General features: G+C 38.0%; 1 protein-coding gene across 1 annotated transcript in view; it reads left to right on the forward strand.

Moving 5' to 3' along the window:
* Window positions 1-13,427, forward strand: part of MEGF9 (multiple EGF-like-domains 9) — a 128,729-nt gene that overhangs the window by 60,776 nt on the left and 54,526 nt on the right. Inside the window, exon 2 of the mRNA XM_006865675.1 lies at window positions 11,921-12,128. Coding sequence (XP_006865737.1) covers window positions 11,921-12,128 — 208 coding nt within the window. The remainder of the gene's footprint in view (window positions 1-11,920; window positions 12,129-13,427) is intronic.

Genomic DNA, 13,427 nt, shown 5'->3' on the forward strand with positions numbered 1-13,427 from the left:
TAAACGGAGAAAAGGTTGAAATTGTTGAAGGCTTCATTTTGCTTTGATCCATTATCAACACTCATGGCCACATCAGCCAAGAAATCAAATGACTTATTGCATTAGGTAAAGTCAGCCAAGAAATCAAATGACTTATTGCATTAGGTAAATCTGCTGCACAAGATCTCTTTAAAGTGCTCAAGATGAGAGAGCATCTGAGGACTCTAAACTCATGGAAAGAGAAAGGCTGTGTGTTGGCAGCCAGGAGGCAGGCTTGCAGAATGTGCCTTTTGGTTGTTTAAATGATTATATATTCCTGAGTGTTTTTGTGTATATCCAAAACAAAAACAAAAAACAGAGGGAATAGAAGCAAATACTGTTGAATGATGATTCACGGAGGGGATTGTAATCATTGCAATGGAATGTTTACAATAAAAGCTTGAAAAATTAAAAAGGCATTAGTACAAAATAAATAAATAAAGTACTCAAGAGCAAAGATGTCCTTTTGAGGACTAAGGTGTGCCTGACCCAAGCCATGGTATTTTCAGTAGCTTCATATGCACATGAAAGTTGTACGATGAATAAGGAGAGGCATATAAAAATTGATGCATTTGAGTTATGATGTTGGAGAATATTGAAAGTATCATGGACTGCCAGAAAAACACACAAATCTGTGTTGGAGGAAGTATAGTCAGAATACTCCTTAGAAGCCAGGATGGCAAGACTTCATCTCGCAATCTTTGAACATGTCCTTCTCCAGGAGGACATCATGACATCATGATTGCTAAGGAGGAGAGTCAGTGAAAAAAAGGAAGATCCCCAACAAATGGATTGGCACAGTAACAACTCAAGTGTAACAGCAGTTGTGAAGATGGTGCAGGACTGGGCAGTGTTTCATTCTGTTGTGCCTACGGTTGCTATGTGTCAGTACCAACTTGAAGGTACCTATCAAGAACAACTACAAAAACAATTTCGCATTGTGCTTTTTGCTTCATTTAATTTTCAAACATTGGACCACAGTTAGTAAAAAAAGAAAAGAGAAGATGGGAGAGAAGGTAAAGGAAGTGAAAGTTATTCTCAGAGAAACTTGGAAGATATGTTGATTCTTTGGCCTTAGGGTATAAAACAGTAAATGATAATAGCTGTACCCTATGATGAATTCATGACCTCAGTTCTTATACCTCCCAAAATGTTTCATATTCTAGAACCAGCTTGTTCTTATTCAGTAATAAGCCTGAGAAATTCAAGTTTCTTCATAATTATAGATGACCTTACAAAATTGCCTCACTAAATAATTATGTTTTCCTGATTAAGATACTATAGTGTGCATGTTCAAATAGAGATGTAGACGTTTTGAAGTCCTGGTTGAAAATTATTCCCCTCTCTTTAGCAGTATTTACCATAATTTGGAAACTGGTGGTACTTTTAAAACACCTTATATAATAAATAACTTAGTTTAAGAATAAAGAAATACTTTGTAACACTTTGCTTTTAGTATATGTTAATAATATTTTACAAGTACTTTTTGCTGCTGCTGCTACTGCTAGTACTGTGTTGCACTGAGTCAGTTCCAACTCATAGTGACCCAGTGTATAGAGTTTCTCAGGCTATAAATCTTTACTGAAGCCCAAAGCCTCATCTTTCTTTGGCGGATTGGCTGGTGGATTAGAACTGCTGACCTTGTGGTAGCAGCCCAACACATAAGTCACTGTGGCCACCAGGGCTTCTTAAAAGTACTCTTTAGACAAGTTTATATTTACTAACTGAATTTTGAGATGTTTTTGATTTTGGCTAAATCCAAAATCTCCTTCCTGTCATATTGATTCCAACTCATTACAATCCTGTAGGACAGAGTAGAAGTGCCCCACAGGGTTTCCAAGGCTGTAAATCTTTAGGGAAACAGACATCTTTCTCCCTCTGTGACTGGTGAGTTTGAACTGCCAACCTCTATGTTAAGCTGAATGCTTAAGCACTACAGTACCAAGGCTCCTTTTCAAATTTGATTGTAGGATTGAATGAATACTAAACCTTAATACATTTTAAATATCCACTATTTTATAGTTTTTGCTACTTTGCCACTGGACAGAAGATGCCATTGCAGTACATTCTGTATGTCTATTAATATGAGCAAGAGTTAAAAGGCTTGGAATAGCTGAGAGCAGTTTGTTTGTATTCTTAATAGATAATAACATCTGGAGAGATTGAAAAGCAGGAGTGAAGTCATTGATGAAGTGAGGAAAAGGAGTTAGAAACTAAGTTTTGCAAAGTTATGTCCACAGTTTTATAAGAGGCTATATACATAATTTCAGGTTCATATCACTTAAGAGTCCTCGTGTGATAGGCTCTGTTTATTGGTTTTCTCTGGGTAACTATTTTATAACTGAGGCTGACACACTACACTCACTGATGTTTAAGATGATCCTCATCTAGCATTTCAGGCTTTTATTAAACAAACTGATAAGACTCATATTCTGTAGTTGGTATATGTTCTTTCTTTGCCTAATGACACAAATCTGTTTTTTTATCTTAGACATTAAACTGAGTTTTGTGATTACCGCAGGCCAGGTTTTAGGGATTTGAATAATTGTTTGATGTTTTTACTTGACTATTGATTAAAATCAATGAAATAATATATATATTTTAAAAAGAGTCCTGGTGTGGCACTGCAGGATAGTGCACTGGATCACAACGTCAGTTTGGCCTGCAAGATCAGTGGTCCAAACCCACCAGCTGCTCCTTGGAAACCCTATACAGGGTTGCTATGAGATGGAATTGACTAAACAGCACTTAACGAAAACAGGAATAGCATCACTTAACTAGAATACTGTTGGTTTTCTGTGTAAGTTATAGTTTCACTGTTGTTGTTGTTAAGTGCCCTTGAGTCAGTTCTAACCTATAGTGACCCTGTATAGGGTTTCTGAGTAGTGGCTGGTAGGTTTCAACTAACAACCTTGTGGTTAGCAGCTCAGTTTGACAGCATGACACCTTATTGATGTTTAAGTGTAATACTTGTTTTGAAATCATTTTCATCCAGGAACAGTACTTCAGTAGAACACTTTCATCTAAAATCATTTAATGTTTTATTGGTTCAGATTTGCTTCATGAATTGGCTGGCAGCACAGTTTTTTCAGTTTCTTATTCAAATCTTGAACTTTTTTTTATCTGAAAAGGATTAATATAGTATTGTACCAAACTGCTTCAGCCTCCAGATACCCTGGTCAGTGACAGACAGCATTAAGCTTTACTCTTAGAAACGACTTCTGAAAGAGGTACAGAGAGATAGTTGTTACGTGCTATGGAGTCAGTTCCTACTCATAGAGGCCCTGTAAACAATAGAAGGAAACACTGAGCAGTCCTACACCATCCTCACAGTTGTTACATTTGAGTGACTACCACTGTGTCATCCATTGGGGTTTTCCTCTTTTTTGCTGACCCTCCACGTTCCTGAGTATGATGCCCTTCTTCAGCGCTGTGGGATAAAGCACTAGATTGAAATGTCAGTTTGAACCACAAGGTTGGTGGGTCAATCTCACCAGTCGCTCCTTGGAAAGCCTGTACAGGGTCTGTATGAGTTGGAACCAACTTGACAGCACTCAACACAACAATAACAGCATGTCCCAAGTATAAGAGATAAAGTCTTGTCATCCTTTTTTCTAAGGAACATTCTGGCTGTATATCTTCCAAGACAGATTTGTTCCTTACCTAAGAACATAGTTGAGAAGGGGTGGAATGGAAGTAGGAATCACAGAGAGGAAGTGGAATAACTATTGTTGCACAAGGGAATTGAAATCATTGAGATGAAACAAAGTGTATGATTCGTTGACTAAATGATGGATAATCTTGTTTATAAACCTTCACTCAATTCACAATAAAAAGCTTTTTTAAAAAGATTTGTTCTTCAGGCTGTCCATGTTTATTTCAATATTCTTCTCCAACACCATAATTTAAATTTCTTCTAGGGTCTTCCTTATTCATTTTTCAACTTTCACTTGCATATGAGGCAATTGAAAATACCATGGCTTGAGTCAGGTGCACCTTAGTCCTCAAAGTGACATCTTTGCTCTTTAGCACTTTAAAGAGGTCTTTGGCAGCAGATTTGCCTAATGCAACAACACACCGTTTAATTTCTTGACTGCTGCTCCTATGAGTGTTGATGGACCCAAGCAAATTGTAGTCTTTGACAGCTCCAACATTCTCATCCTTTAATCTTGATGTTATTTATTGGTCCAGTTGTGAGGACTTTTGTTTTCTTTGCATTGACATGCATTTCATACTGAAGGCTGTAATAGAGGGCACAATAATTAAGATGTTGTTGTTGTTGCTAAGTGTTGCCAGTCACTTCCAATTCATAGTGACCCTGAATAGGATTTCTGAAACTGTAAATCTTTGCAGGAGCAGAAAGCTTCATCTTTTTCCCACAGCACAGCTGGTGGGCTCAAACCACTGACCCTGTGGTGTGCAGTCCCGTGCTTTCCTACAGAGCCATGGCACTCCCCTTAATTAGGATATGCTGAGTGGCACCCTGTGGGCTAGTGCTTTGGACTGCAATGTCAGTTTGAACTGCAAAGTCAGCAGTTCAATCTTACCAACCGCTCCTTGGAAACTATATCAGGGTTGCTATGAGTTGGAACTGATTCAATGGCACTTAACAACAACAACATTACAGTTAATGGAGTTCTGGTGTGACGCTGTAGAATGAGTACTGGACTGCTAACCGCAAGGAAGTTCAAACCCACCAACTGTTCCTTAGAAACTCAAGGATTGCTATATACAGGGGTGCAATTAGTCAGAACTGACTCGTTGGCACTTAACAACAACAATATCATGATTGATTAATACTGTTTTTAAAAACTCCCATCATTAATGCAGAGTAATTGCAAATGCCAAAACACACGTAAAATTCTCTAAAAAATATATGACATTTTAACTGAGCGAAAACATGAAGTAGTTAAAAGTTAGATGCAGAGAATTCTACCAGGTGTATAAAAGGCCCAGAAAAATTCTTTAGTATGTTTGAGGAGATAATCTTTTATCAGGATAGGTATTTATCCACAAAATGGGATGGAACTTCTAAAAAAAATTTTTTTTTGTACTATGTTTTTTCTGTTGGCCATAGTTAAAAAATGTTTTTAAAAGTATAGTGTCTGTTTTAAATGTAATTCTTGCTTTGGATACTTTTACATTAAAATTATGCCATAAGTTTAAGTTCCCAGCAAACAAAAATGCCAATTTATTGCCTTTTTTCCAGGCTTTTATATTTCCATGTTCACATGCTCAAATCCGTTTGGTACCACATTTTTAGATTGCTATTCTTAAGAGTCATAACTGTTTTCATTGCTCCTCAGAAATCAAACAACACAAAGAAGAAAAAGTTGCCAAAGACTGTGTTCTCTCTGCTAACATTTACATTGTTATTGTTCTGACCCATAGCGACCCTGTATAGGGTTTCCAAGGAGCAGCTGGTGAGCTTGAACCACCAACCTTGCAGTTCAAACAACTTTGCAGTCTGGCGCATTAGCCCGCAGCGCCACAACATTATTAGTCACTAATTTCTCCAAAGAGGTTTCCCAAGAGTTATAGGACACTAAAAGGAAACCTGCTAACCAATTGATGGAGAGCTTATTCCACATTTTCTCTTAGCAACCAAATGAGCATTTTAGTATTTCATTCAGGTTCGTCTGTGATTAACTTCTGGTGCCCTCTTCATCTTGTTTTACTACCATTAACATCTACACTAGTGAAATCATTAATCAGGTCACATCCTCCTTTGTCATGCTCTGGAGTCTGAGATTCTACCTCATTAAAAAGTCAGCACTTTCTCTTCTCATCTTTGGGTATCGGTCCTTTCCGCTGCTACTATCAGTTGAAGTTTTCTTCCTTCTTTTTCATATTGTCAGCTTCCTCTAAGGGGATTGCACTGTTTCTATATTAACTCGCTGCCTTTTTCCATGTGGATGTCAAGCACTGTGAAGGGTCTGAAATTTACTTCAGAAGTTAGCTGACACAATTTGATGGAAGCTCAGAGTGCTTTCAGTTTATCACACTTATTCATACCATTTGCAACAGGGCTCTATTCTGATGGCACTGTACCAAGTTGCTCTGACTTAATACCTTTTTTTAAAAATTATAATTACTGTCTTCTATTTTCATTTTCTTTATAAATCCTATATTTATTTTTGGGGATTGGAAACATTACATATAAAATTACAGATACATTCTAACGCATACATGTTGTTGTTCTTGAGTGCTGTCCAATTGATTTTCACCCATAGCGACCCTGTACAGGGTTTCCAAAGAGCAACTGGTGAGCTTGAATCGCCAACCTTGTGATTCAAACTGATTTAGCAGTCCAGCGCATTAACCCACAACACCATACCAGGACTCCAACACATACATACACATATAAAAAATAACCAAAGCACAAAAATTTACTTTGATGATTAAGAGTTAGGTGATGTTGATAATGTGTCAGTTTTGGTAAGAACTCCACTGTGGAAGGTTCTGGATCATCTGGATTATTCCTGGGAAGGAGACTAACATTTCTAGTGAGAAAACTTACAAGAGTTGTCTATATGGCCCATTTCTTTTTCCCTTTATGTATTTCTTGACTCATCTCAAATCTGCTTATCAAATCTGCCTATCAACTTTAGCAAAACAATCCGCGTTTGAATCCATGTTGTCTGGTAACTGAAGTCACTGATTTAGTTAAGAAAACAAAATCTTTCCTGCCATATTTTGAACAAGTCATAAAATTGAGCATTTGTGAGTGAACAACTGAAAATGATAGCACCAGAAAATTATGTGCTGCAACATTATATGTAATGCATGTTACTAACAATAAGGTGTACCCAAAATAAAGAAGTAAATAAAAGGATAGTGGTAGGTGCAATTTGTTGTAACTCAAATGTGTTTTGGACTCTCTGTATTAATTTAATAGGTCACTGGGATTTGCCTTGGAATCTGAGTTGCAAACAGAAAAGATGCATGTGTTCCCTGGCACTTGGTGTGTTTCTCTCTCAGCTTCCGTTCATTTGCTTATTTTGGAGGAAGAGTGCTAATATGATAGTGCCCCTTTGTCCTGCTACTTCAGCTCCCTTCCTGACACTGGGGTGTCCTCTCCTGCTGAAATGTTTGCCATTCTCTCTACTACTGTTCTTGTTTGGTGCCATCAAGCCGATTCCCACTCAGAGTGACCCTGTAGGGTTTCCAAGGTTGTAAATCTTTATAGAAGCAGAAAGACTTGCTCCTGTGGAACAGCTAGTGGGTTTGAACTGCTAACTTGTAGCTAGCAGTCCAGTGCTTATCCTACAGCGTTCATTTTTCACCTTTTCAGAAACCATGTCCTAAACCCCTTGTTTAAAATCCCTGCAGGGCACACACCTGGGTAATGTGTGGAGGTGGGTATACATAGACTGCCCACTAATTCTCTACCTAGAGGACTCATCACTTAGATTTCTACATGGCAGGACACTAGTTCCATTTCCCAGACATTGTAGAAAGCTGCTATGGTAATAAGTCCATTTCCAGGCTTTCAACTCTTGTTCACAGGGTGTAACAAAACTGTGACCTCTGACTCTAACACCTGAACTGCATTTGTTATTTTATCTGGTGTCCCTTTCTCCCAGTTGTATTTATTGATTACTGTAGAATGTGAAATGAAATTCTTCTCATGTGTTGGGGTTGAGGTTATATATGTGGTGTTGTGGTGGTGGTGTGCTGTGGAGTCAGTTCTGACTCATACCGACCCTGTGTAGGATTTCCAAGGCTGTAAATCTTTATGGGAGCAGAAATCCTCATCTTTCTCCAGCAGAACTGCTGGTCATTTGAAATTAGCTGACCTTGAAGTTAGAAGCTCGACTTTAAACACTATGTTTTATGCCCTGTTTACAGATGAGAAAATGAAGCTACATGTAGATTAAATAACTCCCTTAAGGCCGTGATGTCAGTAAGTGACAGAATAGGATTCAAACACTTACTTAACTGTCCGTCTCTGCAGTCCCTTCTCTTAACTGCTTCACTTTACTGCCTCTTCCAATTAGTGTTGTTTGAGAGTTATAGATAGTAGATCTTGCAATGGGTTTATAGTAGAGGCACTAGTCTTAGAGCTATGAAGGAGTAAGTTTTAGCTGATTCTTGAAATATGGGATAGGTTTCAGTATGTGGAGAGGAGAGAACATTCCAAGGAGCACCAGTTGAACAAAGGTTCAGAGATAGGACTAAATGAAAAATCTATTTAGGGGGCAGAATGAAGAGATTGGATGACTCTGTAGAAACACTAAACAACCCAATGGACTTGGTTAGTACTAAAGGTTTATCTTCTAGAATGTTACTTAAAAAAATACTAAATGCTTTTATCCCAAGTTCTCAAATTAATTGAATTCTTTTTACTCTCACACACACACATATATATAGGCTGATGTTGTCAAGTGCTGTTGAGTTGGTTTTGACTCATAGCAACCCTGTATAGGGTTTTCATGGAGTGGCTGCTAGGTTTAAACGGCTGACTTTGTGGTTAGCAGTTCAATACTTGTCCTACAGTACTTTAAAAACAGTGCTAATCTTATCTTATTCACTGAGTCAGTTCTCAGATAAAAGTACATTGTCGTTAAGTGCCATCCAATCAGTTCCTACCCATAGGGGCCCTGTATAGGGTTTCCGAGGAGCGGCTGGTGAGCTTGAACTGCCAACCTTGTGGTTCAAACCAGCATTGCAGTCCAGCACATTAACCCACGGCACCACACCAGGACTCTGGACATTAGTGTGCATTAGTACTGATTAGTACATTAGTAAGGAAATAATCGAATAAAATTCTCAGTCTTTTTTTTTTTTTTTAATGTTTTATTGTGAATTATGTGATAGTTTACATGGGAGAACATTAGTTTTACATTAATTCTATCGTATATCATTTCATTGCCATGGTTACAATCCCCTCCATGCATCATCAACCAACCAAAGGGTATATACACTACAAGCCTGCACCCCGGTCATCAGCACACAGCCCCTCTCCCTCTCTGGATCTAAAGTCCCCAGCCGCTCCATCTTTCCACATCATTGTCTCTGCCTCCATCTCTGGCATCACTGCTTCTCTGGGTAGGGTCCCGCTCTCCGCTCTTCTCCATTGATGGTCCCAGGGACCTCCGCTCCTAGGCTGAAAAGTTAATCACTCCCCTCCTTGCTGTAAAATGTCTACCTGTACATTTCCAACCCTCACAGTCAGTCCTGATAACAATTATTCACTATTGTATCACAAAAGACCCACCCGCATTTCCTTTCATCAGCCCCGCCCAGACAGATTGTATACTACTCAGTGGAGATTCTACTTTCCTCCAGGCCCTCTGAGTCTAGGTTAAATTCTCAGTCTTTATTACAGGATTTTTGAGTCTTTTCCCTTTTCTTGAACTGGTTCTGCGCACACCAACACAAATTTGATTAGTTTAATTTGTGATGAAACTGGTTTAGTAGGAGGTATTGGCTGTATATTGCAATTCTGCCAGATTTCAGAAGAAAAATATTATATTAAGCAATTTGGTGATTTTTGGTAAAGTGAAGGTCTTACCGTGAAATTGACATTGGCAGGTTTGTAGACCACTAAACATGGCTTCGTTATTTACAAAGACCACATGCAAATATACCCAGAAAATAGAGACAATGTGAAAACATGGAACTTTTTCAGAGAAATTTCATGTTTATGCAGCTTACTGAAAATACAAATCTTGGTTTTGATAGGAATACAAATCTTGGTTTTGATAGGAAGCTGCTTCCTAGTATATACTTGGAACTAAAAAATCTGAACTCTCTGTTTCACCATCTAAACTTGAAATATGCATAAAATTTAAAAATCACCCACTACCATATAGTCATTCGTTATATTTACAGTTAAAAGAGAGACCCTAAACTGTAGGAACTGAAGAAAGAGAATTAGTGGCTGTGTGCTGTAGCATCGGTTCCAACTCATAGCATCCCTATATAGGGTTTCTAAGACTGTAAGTCTTTATGGCAGCAGAAAGTCTCATCTTTCTTCTGAGGAACAATTGGTAGATTTGAACTGCTGACCTTGCAGGTAGCAGCGTAGCTTGTAACCCATTACACTACCAGGGCTACTTAGAGAATTGGTAGAGTTGGCCAAATGGGGAATTCTTTGTAACTTATATGGATAAGCTACATGTAAGGACATAAAGAATTTTAAAGCTGACTTCTTTTTCTAGAACAGGGAAGCAAAATCCTTTAAAGCTTTTTTGTGTAAGCCTGTGGATTTGACCTCAGAAATCCCTATGGGCAGTCCTGCTCCTTTCTGTCCCAGAGGGTCACTGTGAGTTGGAATCGATTTGAGAACACACAATTTTTTCCTGTAGTTGATTTTAGTTATCTATTTTTATACATTCTTATAAATTCTAATGTTTATACTATATCTAACTATGTTGGAAATACAGTAAACCTATGTAAGATGGAAACCTGCCAGAGAAAGAAAACTTATGTATTTTCCACTAAAATAAGCTGTAGAAAAGTAATGATGGCAACCTGTCAAAGGCGGAAAATATTAAGACCCAGAATGACAAGGCAGTTCTGTTGAGCTGGGGCTCTTATAGATTTCACTGTATTTTCCTCTTGATAAAATGAATGGAAACAGTAGCAAAACCCAAATCCTAACTGATCTGTATATGTGCCTTTGTATTAAAAGGCTGAAACTAAGAGTTTATATATGTATATATATTCATTGAAAAAACTGTTTGAAATGTGTCTAAAGAATGTTTTTTGTTCTAAATATTTCAATTTGTGAGAGATTCAAATTATGATTAGTTTAAATTTTTGGTTTTAAATTTGGATTTACGTTTATAGGATGAGCCTGTAAATTTACTCATCTGGGATTTATTGTTTCTCATTTCCTAATCTTAAAGTTTCATTTCTCTGTTAATTTCTTCATGGGCAGAATGGATTAGTTTATCATTCCAGCAATAGCACAATCTTATATGAGCCTGGGTAGGTTACCACAGTTAATCATTTAAGCCGTAGGCTTTTGCTACTATACAATGGAGTTATTTATTATTTAGCATGTTGTCATTTCCAGCATGTTACAGCTTCTAAATACCATGTAGGTAAGCATAGGCCCTGCCTTTGGGGACTTCCAGTCCAGAAAAGCAAATAATATACAGATCCATACTTTAGATTGTTGGGTGAGAGAACTAAGAGATTAAGAATACTTAAAAAGAAATGGAAACTGTTGGCTTTATAATTATAAACTATACATACTTCAACTGAACGTACTTGGTTCTGACTCATAGAATTCTATTTTTGTTTCCAAGTGCTGTCGAGTTAGTTCCGATTCATAGTGACCCTGTATGGGGTTTCCAAGGCTGTAAATCTTTGCAGGAATAGAAGGCCTCATCTTTCTCCTGAGGAGCAGCTGGTGGGCTCAAATCACCAACCTTGTTCATAGTCCATTTTTTATCCTACACAGCCACTGTGTTCCCAGCAACCCTATATGGCTTCTGAAGTAATAATCTTTACAGAAGCAGACTGCAGAGTAGCTGGTGGGGTCAAACAAACAACCTTTCAGTCAGCAGCTGAGCACTTAACCACTGTGCCACCAAGGCTCTTTTGAAATAAGATGGTGGTGTTTGTGTACTGTGGAGTCAGTGCTGACTCATAGTATAGGGTTTCTGAGGCTGTAAATCTGGACGGGAGCAGAAAGTCTCATCTTTCTACCCTGGAGCAGTTCTCAAATTCAAACTATTAACTTAGTGGGAAATATATATAGCTCTCTGTGTATTTCCCAGCATAAATAAACTAAATATAATAGAAAATTAATGCAATTAGAATGAATCTTATCCATCCTTACAAAGTTGTAATGAACATTTATGAAGTAAAATACAAAAAAGTGTGTTTTATTCAAGAAGACATTAAATCTTATTTGATAAAATGTCTTTTCTTCTTTTCTTTGCAGAGTATGTATGCAACTGCTCTAAGGTGGGAAGCTTGGATGTGAATCGCTGCAGTCAGACCACAGGGCAATGTGAGTGTCTGCCAGCTTATCAGGGGCTTCGCTGTGAAACCTGCAAGGAGGGCTTTTACCGGAATGACACTAACAGTTCTGGGCTCTGTCTGCCATGTGACTGTAGTCCAGATGGAGCCCTCAGCATACTCTGCAACAGGTAAGCAACAGAGGGTAGAGAGGAAGTTATTTTTATTCTAACAAGAAAAAAAAACGTGTTCTCAAGGAGTAGACTAATTTAAATAAAGAGAGATCAATAAGCAAAACAAAAAACAAAAAGCAGCCAAACGCATTGTCATTGGGTAGATTGTGATTCATAGTGACCCCTGTAGGTCAGAGAAGAATCTCCCCATAGAGTTTTTACAGAAACACATTGTCACGTTTTTCTCCTGTGATGCCACTGATGGGCATGAACTGCTAACCTTTCTGCTGGTAGCTGAGTGCTTAATCACTGCACCACCAATTTGACTCTCTGGCAGTTCTCTGTCAATGTATGGTTGCAGCCGTTTTTAAATTATCTTTAGCAAAATCTTACTTGCATATGATATTAATGATATTGTCTGAGGATTGCTGCATTACATTGGTTCACCTCTCTTTGGAATGGGCACAAATATGGATCTTGGCACAGGTGAGTGAGTGCCTCCAATGCTGTATCAGTTTGTTGAAAGATTTCAATTTGTATTCCATCAATTCCCAGAGCCTTGTTTTTTGCCAATGCCTTCAGCGCACCTTTGACTTCTCTTCCTTTGGTATCACTGGCTGTTGATCATATACTACCTTTTGAAATGGTTTATCATCGACCATTTCTTATTGGTTCAGTGACTGTGATTTCCTTCCATCTTCTTCTGATGCTTTCTACATCATTCAATATTTTGTTAACTTCAATATTGCAAGTTGAGACATGAATATTTTCTTCAGTTCCTTCAGCTTGAGAAATTCTGAGCATGTTCTTCCCTTTTGGTTTTCTAACTCCATGTGTTAGCACATTTCATTTTAATATTTGACTTAGTCTTCTTGAGCTGCCCTTTGAAATTTTCTATTTTTCAATAAATTCTGGTTTGTTTTTATTTCAAAACAATGTTGTTGACTTATATAAAGGAATGTTTTGTATGCACTTCTACCTCCTTAGCAGAAATGTACTTTATACTTTACATTTAGAAACAGCTGCTTTTAAGGTTTTATAAATTATAGTATGTTTGTTGTTGAGTACTGTCAGGTCGGTTCATGTTGTTCAGTGCCGTTGAGTAGGTTCTGACTCATAGCGACCCTGTTTAAGGTTTCCGAGGAGTGGCTGGTGAGCTTGAACTGCGACCTTGCATTTCAAATTGACTTTGCAGTCCAGCACATTAACCCATAGTACCACACCAGGACTCCAAGTTGGTTCATAGTTATCCTGTGTAGGGTTTCTGAGGAGCAGCTGAGGTCTGAACTGCCAGTCCTACTGTTAGCAGTCCAGTGC

Source organism: Chrysochloris asiatica, unplaced genomic scaffold, assembly GCF_000296735.1.
Source record: "Chrysochloris asiatica unplaced genomic scaffold, ChrAsi1.0 scaffold00081, whole genome shotgun sequence".
Classification (NCBI taxonomy): Eukaryota; Metazoa; Chordata; class Mammalia; order Afrosoricida; family Chrysochloridae; genus Chrysochloris; species Chrysochloris asiatica.